A 21,172-nucleotide genomic window follows, 5' to 3' on the forward strand; every position below is an offset into this window, starting at 1 on the left:
GGCCTAGGGCAAGGACCCTGTTTGGTACGTCTAAGGAAGATACTGTCTCTCTGTGTCTCAGTTTCCTTTAGAATGACCAGCCTCATCCAAGGTTTGGCTTGGACTTTCCTACTTTTAGCACTGAAAGTCCTGTACTGTTTTTTTCTGGGGAAAAACCCTCAGTCCTGGGCAAGACAGGGTAGTTAGTCACCCTCCTCTCCTCAGCTTTACAGTTAGGCTGATAATATTTCATAAGATTGTTATGAGGATTAAATGAGTTATTTCATGGAGAGTGTTTAGACCAGTGCCTGCCTCGTGGTAAACATTCTGTATGTTAGTTATTATCATTTTTTTCCAATTATTTTTATTGTATTAAAATACACATAACAAAAAATACACATATAAAATTTGCCATCGTAATTATTTTTTTAAGGTTTTTTATTTATTTATTTGAGAGAGAGAGAATGAGAGATAGAGAGCACGAGAGGGAAGAGGGTCAGAGGGAGAAGCAGACTCCCTGCTGAGCAGGGAGCCCGATGTAGGACTCAATCCCGGGACTCCAGGATCATGACCTGAGCCGAAGGCAGTTGTTTAACCAGCTGAGCCACCCAGGCACCCGTTAATTATTTTTTTAAGATTTTATTTATTTATTTATTTTAGAGAGAGAGTATGTTCAAACGGGGGGAGGGGCAGAGGAAGAAGAGAGAGAGAAAGAGAGAACCTCAAGCAGACTCCCTGCTGCATATGGAGCCCCACGGGGGGCTTGAACCTACAACCCCAAGATCATGACCTGAGCCAAAATCAAGAGTCGGATGCTTAATTGACTGAGCCACCCAAGCGCCCCCTTAACTATTTTTAAGTATTCAGTTCAAGGATATTAAATACATTCATAATGTTGTGCAGTCACCATCAGTCACCACCCATCTCCATAACTCTTTTCACCTTGTAAAACTGAAATTCTGTCCCCACTAAATAATAACCCCCTAGTCCCTCTTCCCCCCAGCCCTGGCAACCATCATTCTACTTTCTAAATCTCTATAATTTTTGATGACTCTAAGCACCGCATATAAGTGGAATCATACAGCATTTTTATCTTTTTGTGACTGGTTTATCTCACTGAGCATAATATCCTCAAGGTCCATCCATGTTGTAGCCTGTGTCAGAATTTCCTTCTTTTTAAGGCTGAATGATATTCTATTGTATGGATGTACCATGTTTCACTTATGTGTATATCTGGAAATGGACATTTGATTTGCTTCCACATTTTAGCTATTGGGACTAATGCTGCCGTGAACATGGGTGTACAAATATCCCTTCAAAACCCTGCTTTCAATTATTTTGGGTGTATACCCAGAAGTGGAATTGCTGGATCATATGGCAATTCTATTTTTAATATTTTGAGGAACTTCCGTACTGTTTTCCACAGTGGCTATACCATCTGACATTCCCAACAGTGCACAAGGGCTCCAGTTTCTCCACATCCTCTCCAGCACTTGTTACCTTCCATTTTTTGTTTTGTTTTGTTTTATAGTAGCCATCCTAATGGGTGCGGGGTGGCATCTCATTGTGGTTTTGATTTACATTTCCCTAATGATTAGTGATGCTGAGCATCTTTTCATGTGTTTATTGGCCATTTGTATATTTTCTTTGGAGAAATGTCTATTGAAGGCCTTTTTTGTTCATATTTGAAGCAGGTTGGTTGTTGAGTTTTAGAAGTTCTCTCTGTATACTGGATGTGAATTCCTCATCAGATATATAATTTGCAATTATTTCCTCCCCTTCTGTGGGTTGCTTTTTGATTCTGTTGATATTCTTTTGATGCACAAAATTTTAAATTTTCATAAAATCCATTTGTCTATTTTTTTCTTTTGTTGTCTGTGCCTTTGACGTTACATCTAAGAAATCATTGCCAAATTGAATGTCATGAAGCTTTTGCTCTATGTTTCCTTCTAAGAGTTTTATAGTTTTATAAACATTTAGACCTTTGATCCATTTTGAGTTGATTTTTGTATATGGTGTGAGGTAAGGGCCCAGCTTCATTCTTTTGCATGTGAATGAATATCCAGTTTTCCCGGCACCATTTGTTGAAAAGTCTGTCCTTTCCCTATTGAATGAATCTTGGCCTCCTTGTCGAAAGTCATTTGACCCCATATGCAAGGGTTTATTTCTGGGCTCTCTATTCTTTTCCATTGGGCTGTATATCTGTCTTTATGCCAGTACTACACTGTTTTGATTCCTGTAGTTTTGTAGTAAGTTATGAAATCAGGAAGCATGAGCAGCTTTGTTCTTTTTGTAGCTATTATCATTTTAAAGGTTCTGTTCTACTAGAAAATGCTAAGTTTCCATAATTGGAGGCTTGGGCGAGAAAGAGGGAAGAGTTGAGTCTGACTGAAGTTTAAACCTGGAGGGTGAGTGTCTAGCAAAGCCACCAGCTAAATGGGAAACTGAGGGTTAGGACTAAGAGCGAGAGGACTGGCAGGAACAGCGACATCTTGGCCGTCATTCCACTCACACATTTAATATGGGCGCCCTTTCCAACATTTCGCTGACTCAAAAATGCCATTGATTTTTAAGATACCATTATTTTATGTCCCACTAAGAAAATAAGCTGTCACTAATTATGACATGCTATTTATTGACCATGAGGTCCAGCCAATTTCAGAGACACAAAAATGTGGGGAAAACATACATCTTAGAATTAATTAAATAAGATGCATGCCAGGCACTGTGTCAGGCATCATGGGTGGGGAGTGGGATACAGCCAAGAAAAAGAGCCTGCCTTCAAAAGGCTTCCAATCTCACAGCGACACCTGCAGATACTTCTACCACAGGACAGAGTAGGAGGAGCACTACTGTGTGGGCCCCAGAGCTGTTCTGAGATCAGTTGCTGCTTGTCAAGTATTTATAGGAATTATTAATATAGACAGAATTGACAGCCACGTCTTTCTTGGGATTTCTAGTCCTCCCCCTCCTTTTCCCTGATGCCTGAAATTTCTAGGGACAAAGCCTTTCAAACCATTTTTGAATGAATTGAGATAATGAATTAAAACACCACAAGGTGAATGTGGAACTAGTACAACTCCCGTGGAAGGCAATTTGGCACTGTCCAAATGACAGATGTGTTTGTCCTTTGACCTCACAATACCACTCTCGGAAAATGTCTTGCAGATCTACTCACCCATGTGGAAAATACCATATATATATATATATATATACACACACATATATATGTGGTTATTCATAACAGCAGTGTTTGAAATAGCAAATAATTGGAAATAACCTAAAAGCCATGGAGAAGGCACAGGTTAACTAGATTATGGAATATTCATACAGTGAATCCCAGATCAAGGAAACGCTTGATGTATGAACAGGGAAAAGATCCCTGACATGTATCGTGAAGTGAAAAAATTCTGAGTGCAGAACCGTTACAGTTGACTACCATTTGTATGATGAAGGGGGACTAAGAATACACATCTAGAAACTTGTTGAAGAAACTCTAGGATACCCAGGAAACTGATGACAGTGGTTATGGTTGGGGAGGGTTGATGGATTTGGCAGATCGGGACTGAAAAGGGAAGAGGACTTTTTATTCTTTCTTTCTTTTTTTTTAATTTTAAGATTTTATTTATTTTTTAGAGAGAGAAAGCATGAGAGGGAGAGAGAGAGAAATCATGAGCAGTGGGGAGGGGCAGAGGGAGAAGTAGACTCCCCGCTGAGCAGGGAGCCCAAGGTGGACTCGATCCCAGTCCACGACCGGAGCTGAAGGCAGACGCTTAACCGACTGAGCCATCCAGGCACCCTTTTTATACTTTATTTCTAAACTACATGAATGGGTTATCCAAAATGTTAAATTAATTGGATTTTTTAAAAACATTGAATAGGAAGAGTTAACCCAGTGACTCTGATTCCTAACAAAGTGTGGGAATTCATTCATCCATCCATCCATCCATTCATGCATGCATTCATTCAATAATCCATTCCTTCATTCCATAACCTATAGTAATCAAGAACCTTCTCTAGCGACAAGAGTTAACACATGCCAGGCATCGCGCTAAGCGCCCTCATGTACATCATCTCCTTTAGTCCTCACCACCCCTCTATGGAGCAGGTGTCTAGCAGCACAGAGGAGGAGGCAGAAGATGACAGAGGTGGTTCTTGCCTCAAGTCAGCTGCACACATGCAAGTCCCACCGTCCTGGGCCAGGCCCCGTTCTGGGCCCCGGGGATGATGAGACCCTGGCACAGGCCCCACCCTCTGGGACTTAATCGTCCCCAGAGGGAGACGGCGTGTGAGATAGATTCACAGACAGGGCTTGAACAGGGACGGGAGTGTTAGAGCACAGTGCCTAAGGTTTAGGGGACAAAGGGAACAGAGAGGCTGGGGACAAGGAGAAGACCTCTCCCACAATATCCTTTTGCCAAGGACAGGCCCCGTAAGCCCTGGAACCCGGCGGCACCCAGGCGAGCGACAACCCCAGCAGCCTCAGACCCAGCAATGAACAAAGGCTGCGGTGCTGTGTAAGAACGGAGGAGATCTGACAACAGCCCGGCTCGTTTGATCAGTGTAGACATCCCTTTTAGACTTTGAAGCCTGAAGTGCTCTCCTTTAGCTGTCTACACAGATCAAATGAGCTGGAGGGCTGCCATATCTTGACTTCACTTTGTGCTAATCCATAGTCACAGCCAGCTCCACGGCAATCCGACCACACCATCTGAGCAGAGGCAAAAATAATTCTCATGGGCAAAGATAGGCAGTTCCAAGATGGGAACGTTAACTCCTTGCTGCCACTTCAGGAGGGAGTGGCTTTTGAAGGGAGTTTTAGCCAGCTTCCCGGAAAGGAGCTTCTGTCCCTCTCCATGAAGTGGCAAAGCTGTTTTCTCGCCTTTGAGTTGAAAGCCCTTCCTCTTCCAGGGCTCATGTAGGAACCCCTACAGACAGAGGTGACAATCAATAGCTGTGGTCTGGCTCTCAGAAAAGCAGACCCACCTAGGAAACCCACCTAGGGATCACCTCACCACACATGCACCTTTTTATGCAAAGGATTGTTAAAGGGGCAGACTTACCCCCGCCTCCTCAGGCCTCAAGCAGCAGTGAGGAGCTCAGGAAATCCTTGTGGCAGGACTAGGCATCTAACAACAAACCCACCAGCTAAGTAGCATTGTTACAAAAGATTAAAAATCTCCATGAGCTCTAACATCTTCCTTCCTAGCTGTGGTTTCCATGGAAATAGACATCTGCTCTAGGGAAAAAGGAAAGGCGGGGGGAAGTGGTGTAAGTGCTTTAAAATAATCAGTGTTTTGAAAGATTTTTTTTTTTCCTGTCACAACATTAATAGTCAGAAACGTTAAGATTTTTGCACGGCAATTTCTTGTATTTAAAAGAAATATGCATCAAATGGGTGGGACCTTCCTCTGCAAACCTCCAGTTCAAGTACAAAGACTTCAAGATAAAGGCTGGTTCGGGGATAATAGACCTCTTGGCCTTGGGTTCCGTGCTCGTTTGTGTTGCCTGCCAGTTTGTCACTTTCCGGTGAGCTCTATCCCCACCCCTCTCCAGGCTTTCTAACGATTTCTGAGATTTTGCTCAAAAAAACTGACAGATGGAAACACCTGGCCGTTTTGTAGCTAGGTTCGGTCTGAGAGGGAGAAGGCTTTCAGGGCTCAGAATCTGAATTATTCCTGGTCTTGCTCACATGCTAAAGGAAAACCGCTTCGATTGGGGGCGGGCGAGAGGCTGACCCCACACAAGGGCGATTGTTGGAGAAAATGCTACAACAAGCATATTTCAGGCAACAGCAAATGGCTGTTTGCTTTGTGTGGTGTGTCTGCTGCCTCTATGATCCAGTTTTCCTTGTCTCAGGCACCCAGTAATTGTATTTATCTCCAGCACATCCCCAGTGACTGGCTGGAGCCTTTTACAATTAGGACTGCTGTTTTTCTGCAGAGTTAGTCATATTTGTTTCTTGGTATGGGGCGTCTGGACCCACTGATTAATAAAATGAAGGTGTCCTTCTACCCAGTCAGGATCTCAGAGCAGGTGCATTGGTGTAGAGACCACCACCTGAAGACCAAAGACACAGCCTTGGTCTGGGGAATGGGAAGAGGGATCTGGAAACCATGTTCATTTTATTTTTCTTCTGGCCTTTCTGTGGGAAGAAGGCGGCCAGTCATTCTAAGATCTCTCAGGTCAGACCAGTTTCCTTTGTGCCTCTGCTGTGCTTCTCATCAAACCAGGCCAGGAGGAACCGTGACCTTGTGGTTCCCCCTTTTGTTTTGATTCTTTAAAAGGGCCCAGCACTGCACTGGGAGCACGTGCTCCAAGAACAAAAGCAACACTTAACTGCAGTCTGTGTTGTCTAGAACTACTATTGCTCTTCCTTCCCTATCATCAGGCTGAAGGCTAGGCAGAACAGATGGAGTCTGCATTTAAGCGGAGTAACTGTTAGACCAAAGGAGATCAAATTCCAGAGCCTCACTCTTCCCCCCGCCACGGTTCTCTGGTCACCAGCTCCGGGACCCAATAATGGTAGCGAAAACTCGCACGGTGAGGAAGGGCCACGCCCGTGACCTGTTAGCGCTGAGTGGGTTAAGGGATAACGATGATGTCACAATGCAGGTTACACGCGGGTGTCGAGGTAGGGCGCCGGGTTGCAGGGGGGCCTTACAGGGGCAAAGAGTCGCGTTGTCCTGTAAGAAGGGCTTGGGCGTCTTAGGTGGCAGCAAGGGGTGGGGCACTGTAGGGGCACTGCGCTGTCCGAGTGTTGCCCTTGGGGCGATGCGGGGCACGTGGCTCAACGGAGGAGGAGTCCAGGGGGCCACCCTCTGAGAGGTAGGGAGGGACCCCGCCCCGCCCGGCCCCGCCCTTTTCTTAAGGATGGGAGAGCTGGTTCAGACCCAGGCTAGGGACCACAGTATAGCCCTCTTCAACCGCCCGGGCCCCCTGCTCACATCCGGGGAGACCCCCAAATGCCCCCCACCCCTCGCATTGTCCCCCTACCCCGCCAGCCTGGACTACACTTCCCGAGGTGCTCGGGGGTCCCGAGGGGCGGGGCCACCTGGGCTGTGGGGGAGGGGGCGGCACGTGCCGCTGGTTTCAGCCAATGGAGAGCCCGGTGGGGAGGTCACGTGCCGCTGTTTGGCGCTTTTGTGCGCGCCCGGGTCTGTTGGTGCTCAGAGTGTGGCCAGGCGGCTCGGACCGAGCAGGTGGGTGCGGGGCTCTGGAAGGAGGTGGCTGGAGGTTGGGGGCTGAGAGGGATGCGGCCGGCGGGAGGGGCCGGGCCATGGCAGCGACCCCCCGCCGGAGGGCGGCGGGCGTGGCCGCGGGCCCCAAGTGGGACTGGCGGGCGGGGGTCGCTCCGCTTTGTGTATGGCTCGGGCGGAGCCTCGGCTTTGTCCCCGCTCCCTGGGGGCGCGGCTATTGTGGGGAGGGGGCGCGGCCAGCTGGGCAAGCCCGGGGCGTTAGCCCTGGGTGCAGTCTTGGAGACAATAGGGGGCGTGGGCCCTCCGTTGCCTCCCTCCTTTCACTTGCAGGCTCAGCCCCGCTGGGGTCCCCATTGTCTGAAGGGGCGGGGCGGCGCCTCTAGAGGGCAGCGGCCATAGCATCGGACTGCGGGCGGCTAGGGCCGCTCCCCCTCCCCGCTGTCGCCTTCGCCCAGTGACTAGGGCCGAGCCCGAGAGGCTGACACCCCACGAGAGCAATCCTGTCCTTGCGGCTGGGGGCGCGGACAGCTAGGATGGAGGCAGGGTGGGTGGGAGTGAAAGGAGGAGGTGGCGGGCCGATGCCTGAGCTACCCCACTGCCGGTTCCCCGGGCCTGCCCCACCCGCCGAGCTGCTGCGGGGGTGGGGGTGGCCTAGAGATGTTTTTGGCGGGAGTTGGGGGGGCGTCAGCGCGCGGCGAGCTCGGGAAGGGCGGAGTTACCCAGATAGGACCGTTAACCCCGCCCATCCCTCCCCTTCCCACGCGCGCGGGCTCCGGGGTGTTGTGAGTTCGGGGAGATTCGAAAAGGCGCGGGGAGGAAGGGGGTGGGGCCAGGGGCCGGAGCGCAGGGCGTGCTCTGATTGGCCGGGGGCGGCCACCCGCTTTTCCTCACTTGGACCGGGGCCACGCCCATTCTGGGTCCGGTGCTGCGTCTCTTGCTCTGCCGGGGTTAGACCGTTTTGCTGCTTAGGGTTTTAATTTCCAGCTGTTGGAACCTGCAATGTTAGGTTTTCTTACTTAGCCTGGGGTGTACAAGGATAATGACCTTAAAAAAAAAATGAAGGAGGGATGTAGAATTTTTCGTGATATAAGGAAGCAAATATTATAACCTAAAGCCTAAAGGTTCATAAAACTGATTAATTTTGCTCGCTTTTGGCTAAGGAGCTTAAGCTCCTGGAACAATAGGAGTTCAACATACTGGTTAATATTAGCTTGGGCGTTTTGTTTTCCACCATGGCAGACGCAGACAAAGCAGGGGTGGGCATTTCATTTGCACAATGAGTTGTAGGCAGTATTAAGATGGCTCCGGTCTCACTGTTGAGTTGAATCCGGAATATATTTTCGCCGTTGTGGGGGGAAATTTTTAGAGTTTTTAGGGGAAAAAATATATTGTGACTTAACGTCGTCTAATTTTTAAAATCCAAGATATTTTTTGAACAGGCAAGCTCAGTTGACTTGATTTTCTGCAACCAATGTTCTATTCAGTTCAAATTTACCAATGTTTCAGTATTTTGTGGATTTTTATAATTTTCTAGTTAATAATGTCTTATTTAATTCCATGGTAGTGATTTTTCTGACACTGATTTATGTGGATGTGATTTGAGGTCCCTTTGGATCAATGACCTAGAAATGCAAAGAAATTGATCGCATGCTTTTGAAAATCGTTTTCAGGGTTTTCCTTGCCAGTGGATTGTGTAGAGTACACTGCCAGTCTCTTGTCTTCTGTTCACCATGGCTTCTTCTGGTAGGTAATCTATTTGGAAAAGCTGAATTGTGATGGGTTTAGGATTTTATAGTAGGAGATGGATTCAGGTCTTAAGCCATTAATTGGGCAGTTGTATTTTGGTCTTATCAAAAACCCATTTTATAAATCCTGGAGAATAAAGAAGAAAAAATTATCACTTGAATGTACTGAGAGCTCCTAATTGTTTCATTATATGATGATTTGGCTTGGTTGAGAGCAAAAATGTGGAGTTTTGCACAAGTCTTCCTTTTGTTTATTAAAGTGATTGTCAAACACTGATATCTCAGAGTGGCATTTTTTTTAATCCAAAAATATTGAGCTTTGGGTTTGTGGGAGGTGGTGTTTAGATAATTTCTTGCCTGCAAACACAGCTTCTTTATCAGCCCGAATCCTATTCATTAAGTTGATTTGGTTTCTAGAAAATTACAGGATAGTTTACTAGAATAGGAAAACCCCATTTTTCTGAATACATTATGAATATGATCAAATCCAGATATCCAGGTGAAAGAACTGGAGAAACGTGCCTCAGGCCAGGCTTTTGAGCTGATTCTCAGCCCTCGATCAAAAGAATCCGTCCCAGAATTTCCCCTTTCCCCTCCAAAGAAGAAGGATCTTTCCCTGGAGGAAATTCAGAAGAAATTAGAAGCTGCAGAAGAAAGACGCAAGGTAAACATCACAATTCACAGAAAACAGGATATTTATTTATATAATGTGGCAGATCAGTTTTATTTCCGTAACAGGAGGAAAACAGACTTGGAGCTAGATGTGATTATAACTCTGAAAATTACATATGCCAGCAGCTAGAAGAAAATGCCTGGCATCATTTACTGAGCTCATATTATGTACCAAGTCCTTTACTTCTGTTTTTCTCCTTTAACCCTTTGACCCTAAAAGGGTAGATGTCTGAGATACTGAGATGAAAAAATGGTCTCGGAAATGTCATTTTCCCAAGTCCTATAGCTAGTGAGTGTTGGAGCCAGAATTCAAGCTTAGGTCTATCTGAAACCAAAGTTCCTGCTTCTCCTGCTTTCTCTTTGAAAAATAGATTTGTTGGTGGATGATTCTCCCCCCCCCCCCCTTTTTTCCCGGTTTGGTTTGGTTTGTATGTGTGCCTGTGTGGTTTGTTTTTTTTCCCGAGAGCTGTACAATAAAAACATTTTAAATTGCTGGTAATGTGATTGTGTTGCTCAACTGGCCTAATGATATTGGAGCAGCTTTTCTCTTACCTAAGCAATTCTATAAAATACCCATTTTTAAAAACAAATCAAAAGGGGCGCCTGGGTGGCTCAGTTAAGCGTCTGACTCTGGATCTCAGCTCAGGTCTTGATCTCAGGTCTTGAGTTCAAACTCCATGTTGGGCTCCATGCTAGGTGTGGAGCCTACTTAAAAAAAAAAGAACCCAAATCAGAAAGATCAACAAATATTAATATGCTTGTTATAGAAAAATTGGGAATCAGAAATTTATACATAGGAAATTAAAAGTATTCATTACCCTACTTCCCAGAAATAACCATTGTTAACATTTTGGTGCATTTCCTTCCATTCAGTATTCTTTTCATGAAGAACTTTATATAAATTCTTATTCCCTTCCAACAACCCTGATTAAGGTGAGTGGGTTTAATTTTAAAATTAGGGAGGGGTGCCTGGCCGGCTCAGTCAATAGCACATGTGGCTCTTGGATCTTGGGGTCGTGAGTTCAAGTCCCACGTTTGGTATAGAATTTACTTAATAAAAAAAATTTTTTTAAACAAAATAAAATGAAGGAAAGTAGGCACAAGAGGTGAGGTAGTAACGTGCCCCTGCCCGACACAGTTAGTACAGTGTGAAGTCTGACACATCTGACCACACATACAGGCCCCTGTTGAAGCTGCTGTACCACGTGCCCTGTATGTTTCAGTGCCACGTGTGAATGTGCGCTGACCCTCTGTCGGCACTGCCGTTCATTTCCCCGGGTCGGGTGGCAGTGTTTGCTAGGGAGCTCCGTCTCCTACCTGCTCGTCTGCGCAGTGTGAACTCCTATGGAGGTTGAGGGAGTTTTGTGGAGTTTTGAGTTTGTGAGGAAATGCAGCCAACGGCTGGACAGAGAAATCTGTAAGGAGCCAACCCTGGCCCTGTAGTCAATAGCCTGTGCTTTATATAGTGAAACTTGGGACTGGGATATTGCAGAAGAGAGTGAACAGAACCAGCGGCAGGTGCCCTGTAGTTTTCCTGCCTCGGTGATGCTTCCAGGCACATTGGAATCTGTTTGGTAACATGCTGTTGAGTGTTGAGTCTGTTGAAGGAGGCGCACCGAGGTAACAGCCCCAGTGGCATGGAAGTGAATGCCACTTCCAGAGAGAAAAGCGATGAAGCTTTTCCACGAAACAGAAATCCCCTTGGCTCAAATAGTAATCTGGCGGCTTAGTCTTAAATTCCCTATCATTCATGTTTTTTCTTTTTATTGATATGGTTACTTTTGTTTTGATAAGCTAATTTTCTTCAGTGGACGTTCAAGTTCAATAACCAGTTCTTGACAGTACAGCTCCATTCCCCTGTGCATGTTACAAGTCCTCTTGTTACCATTAAACAGTAAATCTTAGAGGGATTCCTTTAGAGAACACTTGGGCAAGACTGAACAAACCTGGGCAGTTTTCCAAAGTAAATACAAACACTAGAAAAAGAGGGTGATTTTCACACTATTTTGATACAGATGATTCAGGCCCTGGCTTAGGTTATATTTAAAGAGATCTCAATTTCTGCCTCTTTTCAGTCTTCCCGGTTAATAACTTTTTTTGGTCAAAAATTTAATGCTAAATGAACTTCAGAGGGTCTAGCCTGTTAAACATTTTTCAGTCCCATGAGGCCGAGGTCTTGAAGCAGCTGGCAGAGAAGCGGGAGCACGAGAAAGAGGTGCTTCAGAAAGCCATAGAGGAGAACAACAACTTCAGTAAGATGGCGGAAGAAAAGCTGACCCACAAAATGGAGGCCAACAAAGAGAACCGAGAGGCCCAGATGGCGGCCAAACTGGAGCGCTTGCGGGAGAAGGTCGGTGGGCCAGCTTTGCTTTGAGAGGGTCGAGAGCTTGAAGTCTGCACCCGTGAGGTGGCTCGAACTAATTGCCTTGATCAAGGTGTTGGGTGTCCCTGTCCTCAGTTTTGGGGCTCAACATATTAAATGGGAGGGTATCTTCTTTTAAAATAAGAGGGAGCCGGGGGCACCTGGCCGGCTCAGTCAGAAGAGCATATGACTCTTGATCTTGGGGTTGTGAGTTCGAGCTCCACATTGGGTGTAGAGATTACTTAAAAAAGAAAACCTTTAAAAAAGGGTAAGATGGGGTATTCAGTGATTTCCAGAAAAATTGTACATTCTTTGAAAGAGCAGTAGGAGGCTCAGTCATCAGGTTCCATGAGTGACCCAAGGAAGTTTGAAGATAATTTTTAGAACTCTGTGTGCTTCCCACTAACATATAACATAACGCACGCCCAGATGCTGCCGTCGGGCCTCTGTCAGGGTGCGCGGCTTGGCAGGCTCTGTGATTTGACTGACTGACGGATGCTGTTTTCTTTCCAGGACAAGCACATTGAGGAAGTGCGGAAGAACAAAGAATCCAAAGATCCTGCTGATGAAACTGAAGCTGACTAATTTGTTCTGAGCACTGACTTTCTCCCCTTCCCCTGCCCAAATATCCAAAGACTGTACTGGCCAGTGTCATTTTATTTTTGCCCTCCTGACAAATCTTCTAGAAGCTGATGTAGGACTGTATAGGTAGATCCAGATTGTATGATGTTGTTTTCGGGGCTAAAGGGGAGAAACGGAAAGTGTTGTACTCTTTTTCTAAAGTGTTGAAGTCTTTCTAATGTAGCTACTTTTTCTTGTTGCATCTTTTCTACTTCAGTGCACCTGGCGTACTGGGTTAACGGCTAGTACTGTATTGGCTCTGTGAAAACATGTTTGTGAAAAGAGTATGTAGTGGCTTCTTTCAAACTGTTAGATGCTGAATATCTGTTCACTTTTAAATCCCAATTCTGTCCCGATCTTACCAGATGCTACTGTACTTGAATGGTTAATAAAGCTGCACAGTGCTGTTGGTGGCAGTGACTCCTTTCTGTACAGGTAATAAACTGTGAAGTGACAGAGACCCTCCGAGTTTCTGTTCGTTCTAGATGGGGCCTTTGGCCTCCAGAAACACCCAGTGCACATGTCGCCACAAGTTCTCTGCCCTGGAGTTTCTCGCTCCAGAGTCCTTTGCATTGTCTTCTTCCACAATCATCACTTTGTTTTGATGCCTTGGCCCAGATCAGCTGCTACGATAGTCTTTCAGATGTTTATTTGCAAACAAGCTTATTTTTGTTCCCGTGTCCCTGTTAAAAAGGCAGATTGAAGGCACACAGGGGGTTTCTAGAGAAGGGTTTAGGGGAAATCTCGAGATCCTGGTTAGCGGTATCTGACCACTTACTGGCTTTCTGTTACAGGTGGGGGTGGGATGTGTTCTCTCATACTTTCCTGCCATAGAAGCCATGACTCCAAAATTGGAATATTTAATATCATTCTGTGGGCCCACGTAGCAACCTTTGGTGCAGAGGTTAAAAGGAGCCTTCTTTTCCAGAGTAACGTGTGATTTGGGTGGTTCAGGTTGGCATCTCTTTCATCTTGTATCCGGAGGTTACAATATTCACCATTGTCAGTGTTGCCTTTCAATTCAGGGACAGCCTTTGGCAGCTTTCATATGCTATTTGGGAAATAACCTTAATTGCATATGATTATTTGCTTCTCAGACATCTGTATAAAAGCTCTTGGAAGCCCAGCACCTCACAGTGAGAAAGCGAGCCGGGTGACGACGCTGGGGGAGGGTCTGCTCGGTGCTGAGCATGGACTTCCTCAGCTCCGGCTTTGTCTTTGATTACGGTTTTACCAAACTTGATAATAGTGGCCTATCTCAATCTTCCTCCTATGTTGTTAGGATTAAATTGTGGGTGTGTGTGTGTGTGTGTGTATAGAAGGCACAGTTAGAGCCCTGCTTTAGTATCTTTTTTTTTTTTAAGATTTTATTTATTTATTTATGAGAGAGAGAGAGAGAGAAGCAGGCTCCCAAGGAGCAGGGAGCCCGATGCGGGGCTCGATCCCAGGACCCTGGGATCATGACCTGAGCCGAAGGCAGACGCTTACCCAGTGAGCCACCCAGGCGCCCCCTGCTTTAGTATCTAGCACGCATATAAATGACAACTATCTTCAACCAGTGGCTAGTGAGTGAGCTAAGTTTATACTCTTAAAATGGAAAAGATGATGCAGTTTTTTGTGTGCCTTGAGTTGACTTCCAAATTTACCTAGACCAAGGTGATCAATTGTAGTTCTGGGAAAAAGCTGAACGTAAAGAGTTCGGCCATGCAGGGCAAACAACAAGATCAAGTGTAGTTTAGTAGAATGCTAGTTCAGACAATAAATAGGACAAAGTAAGGCTTGTGTGCAGGAACTCAGCATCGTTCATCCTCAGTCTCTGACACGTCGCAGGTGTTGGAGGTTTGCGTGGGTGACCTGGCGCCCACAGGGATCTTTTTGATGGCAGTTGTGAGTAGCTGGGATGTGAAGACAGTGTGAAGATAGAAACTTGGGGTAGTGTTACTTACTGGGCGTCCGAGAGATGGCAGGAAGCTTGTGTTCCTGTAGGACCTGCAGGGAAGGGAACAGAACTTAGGGAAAAGCAAGAAAAGAGTCAAGATGGGCTGAGGGAGGATACCCCAGTTAGTTCCCACCAACCCCATGGTGGCTCTGACTTCACATCCCAAGGGTCCCGAGTTCCCACCTCATGACGGTGATGCGTCACAGGGAACTAAAGGGCGGGTGCAGCTTACCCATGACCTCAGAAACCCTGGCTTGCTACTTTACCTCTGACCTTTGGAGAGGCACTTAGTCCTGGGCCTCCGTTTTCTCCTGGACAAAAATGAGAAGGTTGAACTGTTAGTTAAAGTGTTTTTACTCTTGGCATAGAACTTGGAGGGAAGGAAGAGTGGGTACCCATGACGTCTGGGGAGTGTGCGTTTACTACCCCAGCCTGGGCGTTCTGTCCTGGCCTCCAGTGCGCATCTCTCCCGGTGGGGCCAGCCTTCCCTGACAGCCCCTCAGGTGTAGGTAGTCTTGCAAGGCCAGGAGGTATACCCTCAGCCCGGGGGCTTTCGTCAAGGAGCCCACTCCATTCCTTTTGGCTTGAGTGGAAAATGAGGTTTGTCCCTTCCTCCTGAGACTTTTGTACTTAGATGTGATTGTCTGGCCTTGGTGGAAAAGAGATTTGAGGGATGGGAAGCCCCTTAGATCTGCTGTGTCCAAGCACCTGGAGTGTGTTACACACCGGGCTGTCTGCTAGTGATGAGAATGGGGTCCCAGTGCGCCACGTGCTGATGGTGAAGGGGAGGAGAGTTGTACAACACTTAGTTGAGAATACAATTCCCGGCCAGAAGCTCGTACTAGCCAAGTGTGCTTTAGTGGTTTGGTGGCCTGGGAGGCCTAATAGAGGAGGAAAGACTCCAGCCAGTCCTCTGAGGGGTCAGATATGGACCCCAGCACTTAATAACGGATGAAGCCCTTGACAAGCACTCAAGTGGGGACCCTGCCAGTGTTACTGGCTCATGGCAGGAGCCCAGCGAAGAGCCCCTCTTCGTTTCTCTGGTCCTAAGCAATGGAGAGAGAGCCTTTGGAGGCTTTAGAACATGGGGATGGCAGTATTCGGTGAGCAAAGGCATTCTGAGGGAGAGAAAAGGGAGGCGGGGCCGGAAGGAGTGGAGGGAATGCGACCCAGCGGTGCAGGGGTCCCGAGATGAGGGTCTGAACGGGAGGGGAGCGCAGCGCCCTGGAGCAGTAGACAGACCACCTCCTCCCGGAAACCTGTGGAAACCTGCCGCTGGGCCTGGGAAACAGGAGGAGGAAAGACAGACCATTGCACAGCTGACGGCGGGGCGGGGGCGGGATGGGGCCCGTAATGAGCTCCTGTTGACTGAGGGTTACTTTCAGGGGTTTTTATGTAAGTTGGCTCCTTGGGTCCAACCCTGTGAGGTGGTACAGATCACCCCTGGGTGCAGGGGGTAAGCAGGGTTAGGAGGTTATTGACTTGCCTGAGATTCGGAGCTGGCGAGGGTCTAAGCACAGTCTGACTCCAGGCCCCGTGTGTGGAGGGGGCTGCTCCGACCACTCACATCTCTTGTTCCAAACAACGCCCGCCTGGTGCCCCAGACTCAGCCAGGGCCACCCTTCTCAGAAAGGCAGCCGCCGACCATCTCCGGTGATGCTGGGGAAGAGAGGTGTCACCTGCCACCCACAGTCCTTTATGAAGGTGGCCCTTTCTACTGTGTGGATTATTCGCCCAGTGGAAAGTTCTGATTTCCAGTGATGTTTTAGCGCTCCTAGTAAGTCTGTCCTCTCAGATAATGGTTTGGCCACCTTACTGTTTTTTGTTTTTTTTAGTAGAATCTTTTTTATTCAGAAAAAACAAAAAACAACCCCCCCCCAAAAAAAAGTTTTCCAACCACACACAGGAGGGGTTTGGGTAGGGGGAGGTGTCTGTCCATCCAGCTCCAAACCCCAGCCCATGTGGTTTTGGCAGCAATAAGGGGTGTGGGGTAATGGCCCCAAAAATAAAAATGGTGTATGTGTGTGTCTGGGAAGGAGAGGGGTGCAAAAGCCGTGGGGAGTGGTGGGGAGGGACGGTCGAGGTCAGTCCTGGGAACGCCGCCGGTGGGAGGCCGTTTCATAGCATTTCTTGTTGATCATACCACCGTGGACACTTTCTTTGCCCATCAGCAGGACTAGCGTCTTGGCAGTCATGGTGACAGTGATGTTGAAAGTGGGGGCTCCCCCGGTGCTCTTGGTACGAAGATCCATGGTAAATTCCCCATCCCGCGGCAGTGAGTCCCGGATAACAGAACATTTCTGGCCCCCAAGTGTCAGCCCGATCACGAAAAAACTTGACCGGTCTTTGCCAACCAGGACGCCAACCTCAGCTGGCGTGATGTTGACGAAGGCTTTCCCGCGGACGGCGGCCCAGACGGAGGGCGAGTCCTCCGAGCCCACGATGGCCGCGTCCTGACAGGTCCCGTCCGCCATGAGGTTGTCGATGTAGGCGTTCCACCCGGCCATGGCGCTGCTGCTGGGGCCGCGGGCTGGGCTCGGGGGGCCTCGGGCTGGCGGGCGGGGGGAGGCGGAGAGCTCGGGGCACGCGCTGCCGTCCGGACCGCGGCTCCGCTAGCTGTCTGGCCACCTTACTGTTCATTCAGTTTGTGTGAGTCACGATTAAATGTGATTCATTGAGGAAGAAGAAAAAGAGGAAAGCTGGGCTCCTTAAAAGGAGCTTTCCCCTTTGGGCGGGAGGTAGGATTAGGTGCCCCGGAATCTCCCTTTCAGATCCAAGACTGCGGTTCTGGGTCTTCTCTACCTGGTGAGATTGCAGACCCCTGAGGTCGGGAACCATGTCTTGACCACTGAGGATTCCCCACACTGAGCTGAACTTCAAGGCCCCAGAAACATTGCTGGCGCTTCAGTCTCTTGCCATCTGCCTCCTGCCTCTTGGTCCAGGTCAAACAAGGTCCTAAAGGTCCTGTGGCTGAGACCTCTGCCAGCAGAAGCTGGTATTCTGCACTGAAGGGGCCCAGGGCAGATTTTCTTCTGGCTTGTTTTATACACGCATTCAGATTCTTAAAGCTTAGTTATAAGGCTCGAAGAGCTCAAAATGCAGCAGCGTCAGTGGAGGGGCTCCGGCCCAGAGCTGGAAAGGCCCAGCCTTCTCCCAGCATGGTCGTGAGCAACACCATCCCTGTCCTTGGGCACCAAATCCTACCGGGGGCAAGTGGGCTGTGAAGTGGACGGAGAGGGTAAGAAACAGAAGCAGATTAGCCAGATGCCCACGGCCACCATCTCAACAGAATGGAGGGGACTGAGCCTCTGTAGGTACAGGAGGCCTCTGGCTGGGCCTTCAAACTGTGGCCTCCCACTCCCCTTGCTGGCAAGAAGCCCCAGTATCCCTAGGATGGGGAGGGGCGCGGGGCGGGGGACTCCCTGCCAAACCTAGGCTCCCCTCTTATGTGGGAGCTTATTATTTGCATGATCTCAGTGAATCCCCAGAACAACCCTATGATGTTATACCCATTTTACAGGCAAGAAATGAGGCAAGTGAAACTCAGATTTGCCCAAAGTGACATACCTAAGAGTGTGGAGTTGGGATTCAAAACTTTATATTTTTTTAGATCTTTATTTGACAGAGCACAAGCAGAAGGAATGGCAGGCAGAGGGAGAAGCTGGCTCCCTGCTGAGCAAGGAGCCTGATGCAGGACTTGATTTGATCCCAGGACTATGGGATCATGACTTGAGCCGAAAGCAGATGCTTAACCAACTGAGCCACCCAGGTGCCCTCAGGACTCAAACCTTAACTTTTAACCAACCCCCAGCTATACTGCTGCTCCTTATGTATCACATAACAATGATTATGCAGTTACTTCTTTCAAGTATGTCTCTCCAGCTAGAAGGAAGGCTCTCAGAGAGCAGGGACTGTGCCTGTTACATTCACCACTGGATCTCTGACTCTGAGACCGGCATGTGGTGGGAGGTTAATAAATATGTTCTGGGGCACCTGGGTGGTGCAGTCAGTTGAGCGTCTGACTCTTGGTTTCTGCTCAGGTCGTGATCTCATGGTCTTGAGATCAAGCCCCACGGCTGGGCTCTGTGCTCAGTGTGGGGTTTGCTTAGGATTCTCTCTCCCTCTCCCGCTGCCCCTCCCACTCATGCTCTCTCTCTCAAAAAAAAAAAAAATCTTTTTTTTTTTAAGATTTTATTTATTTATTAAAGAGCGAGTGAGAGAGAAACAGCACGAGAGGGGAGAAGGTCAGAGGGAGAAGCAGACTCCCTGCTGAGCAGGGAGCCCGATGTGGGACTCGATCCCGGGACCCCGGGATCATGACCTGAGCCGAAGGCAGTCACTTAACCAACTGAGCCACCCAGGCGCCCCCCCCAAAAATCTTTAAATTAATAAATATGTGCTGAATTAAATCATTATGAGTTGGTGGGTGATTCTTGTGGTCCACCTAAGGGCACCTGCTTTGTCCTCTTTTTGTGTGGACCCCATGGGAAGTCAGTCGGATTTTCTAGAAGCAGAGGATGGCCCTGCCCTTGTTTGCAGATTGGCCTCAGAGGTGACCTACCCTTAATGACATCCTTTCAGATCCAGAGGCAACGGCTGGTGGCCTGCAGCCAGAGCCTGTCTGCAGGCAGCTTGAGTTCAACCCAGGCTGTTTAAATCTGTGAGTGAGTTGATAATGAATTCCACTCGGAAATCTGATTTCCGGCTTATCTTTAAAAAAACCTGGAAGATCTGACAACCCTGGGCTCCCGACGAGGCCCGGACAGTCAGCAGGCTCTGGGCAGCTGCTGCCCCCTTGAGGTGGGACGTGTGCTCTACAGCTCTCTGTTCTCCGGCCCGCCCACTTCTGTCCTTGACGAAAGTCAAGGGCCCGGGCTGCAGGCCTGAGTTTGCAGAACCAGACACAGATGACAGCAACTCCATCAGTCAAACTCTTCTTTTAGGTCAAAGGTCCAAACGGTACAAAAGGAAATATAGTAAAAGTGACTCTCCTTCCTCTGCCGTCCCCGAGCCCCCCTCCCAGAGGCCACAGTCCCTGTCTGTCCCAAAGACAGGCTGTACTTCCAGGAGCACTGTCTCCAAACGCTTGCAGACACCTCTTATGGGCCAGACACCAGCTGGGTTTTTCAAAATAGACTCAGGGACCCTCATCAGAGCTTTGGAGGTAGAATTTCTAAAATTGGAGTCTAGGTGTCTGGTTTATTTTAGAGCCCACAGTGTTTTCTGTTGCTCAGCAAGGCAGACAACCACTGTACTCAGGATGCAACATCCCTAAAAGACTTCTCCCTCTCCAGTCCCCCAAAGTCTGGCGGAGATGGGCCCAGAGTCCGGCCATTGGGGTCACTGCTTAGGTGTATGGACTGTGCCCTGCCCAGGGGCACTCGGTAAAAGCCTGAACCCTGGCTGTACCTTCACACCGAGCCACGTTCCACCGCCCTCCCAAGCCACAGAGGAGCAGCACCATGGCTGAATTTACCATGTCAACCATTCAATACAAATACGGGGAGGCCGGTGTTGGGATGTGGGGGGCACAGGTGGGGGCTTCTCCGTGCAGCTGCAGGCCCAGGATGACTTCCCGCAGGAGGTGAGGCTTGGGCCAAGTTTGGTCTAGGAGCTAGAAGAAAAGAAGTCACACCCTACCCTGTCCTTCCCTCTCCCAGCTCACCCCAGCCCCCGTCCCCCCCCCCCCCGCCTCATAGCTGCCTTTGTGTATCACTGGCCACTGACAGGGACACCTTAATAACCGTGTACATCGAGAAGGCGCTGGGAGACCAACAGGGATAGAAGGAGGGGTCCAGCCATAAGTCGGACCAGCATGCCCGGCCCAGGGGGCTGCTTGGAGTTAGGTGGCTTGACATCTAGAAGTACCTTTGCAGGGGGGAGGGGCAGGGATGCAGGAGCCTTGTTCCTTCTGGTCAGTCTCCCGAGAAGCTTTCCAAAGCCAGAGCCCGCCTCTCCGCAGCCTCAGTGAACGCTATCCGAGTGGCCCTCAGACCCCTGCCAGGCCACAGGCTTCTGCTGACTGCCATGAGAGAACACAGAATTGCAAGTAAGCATCTAGAAACTTTCCTAACCATTGCACAAGGTGATTTGAATACTATTAAAGTCGAGACTAGTACTTTGCATCTTTTTTATTCATTTTATCTATACAAATTTTCATTGTAAAATCTATATAACATAAAATGTGCCACTTTAACCACTTTTAAGTGCACGATTCGGTGGTATTCGGTACACTCACACTGTTTGTAACCACTACCACTGTCTAGTGGATTTCCTTAATTTTCCAAAAGCAGAAGTTCTCTGCAGATAAACATGTGTTTTGAATTTTTTTTTAAAGATTTTGTTTATTTGACACAGAGAGAAAGAGAGAACACAAGCAGGGAGAGGGAGGCAGAGGGAGAAGCAGACCCCCTGCTGAGCAGGGAGCTTGCCGCAGGACTCGATCCCAGGACCCTGGGGCCATGACCTGAGCTGAAGGCAGACACTTAACCGACTGAGCCACCCAGGCGCCCCTATGTTTTTTAAATTTAGTTTGAGAAGCACTAACCTACACCCTGACCTGTGGGCTTCCCAAAGCCTTGAAGGTGTTGGGGGGCGGGGAAGAGGCCCCTGACTGCAGGGCTTGATACATTGTTTGGCTTCATTTCCCCAATTG

At 48.4% G+C, this 21,172-nt stretch overlaps 1 protein-coding gene and 1 pseudogene across 2 annotated transcripts in view; one reads left to right on the forward strand and one right to left on the reverse strand.

Moving 5' to 3' along the window:
- The window catches only part of STMN1 (stathmin 1), a 29,367-nt gene extending 16,380 nt beyond the window's left edge, over positions 1-12,987 (forward strand). Inside the window, exons 1-5 of one of the 2 annotated variants that reach the window (XM_028113949.2) lie at positions 7,089-7,181; positions 8,849-8,921; positions 9,415-9,587; positions 11,754-11,945; positions 12,471-12,987. In XM_028113949.2, the coding sequence (XP_027969750.1) occupies positions 8,909-8,921; positions 9,415-9,587; positions 11,754-11,945; positions 12,471-12,542 (450 nt within the window). In that variant the 5' untranslated portion in view covers positions 7,089-7,181; positions 8,849-8,908 and the 3' untranslated portion in view covers positions 12,543-12,987. Of the gene's footprint in view, positions 1-7,088; positions 7,182-8,848; positions 8,922-9,414; positions 9,588-11,753; positions 11,946-12,470 lie in introns of those variants that run through there. The other variant, XM_028113951.2, reaches the window with a different exon arrangement.
- Positions 12,988-16,601: 3,614 nt separating this feature from the next.
- Positions 16,602-17,128, reverse strand: LOC114217153 (profilin-1 pseudogene; annotated as a pseudogene).
- Positions 17,129-21,172: the final 4,044 nt, after the last annotated feature.

This window comes from Eumetopias jubatus, unplaced genomic scaffold (assembly GCF_037043125.1).
Source record: "Eumetopias jubatus isolate StellerSeaLion01/CBP00866 unplaced genomic scaffold, mEumJub1_p1.0 scaffold_4, whole genome shotgun sequence".
Taxonomy (NCBI): Eukaryota; Metazoa; Chordata; class Mammalia; order Carnivora; family Otariidae; genus Eumetopias; species Eumetopias jubatus.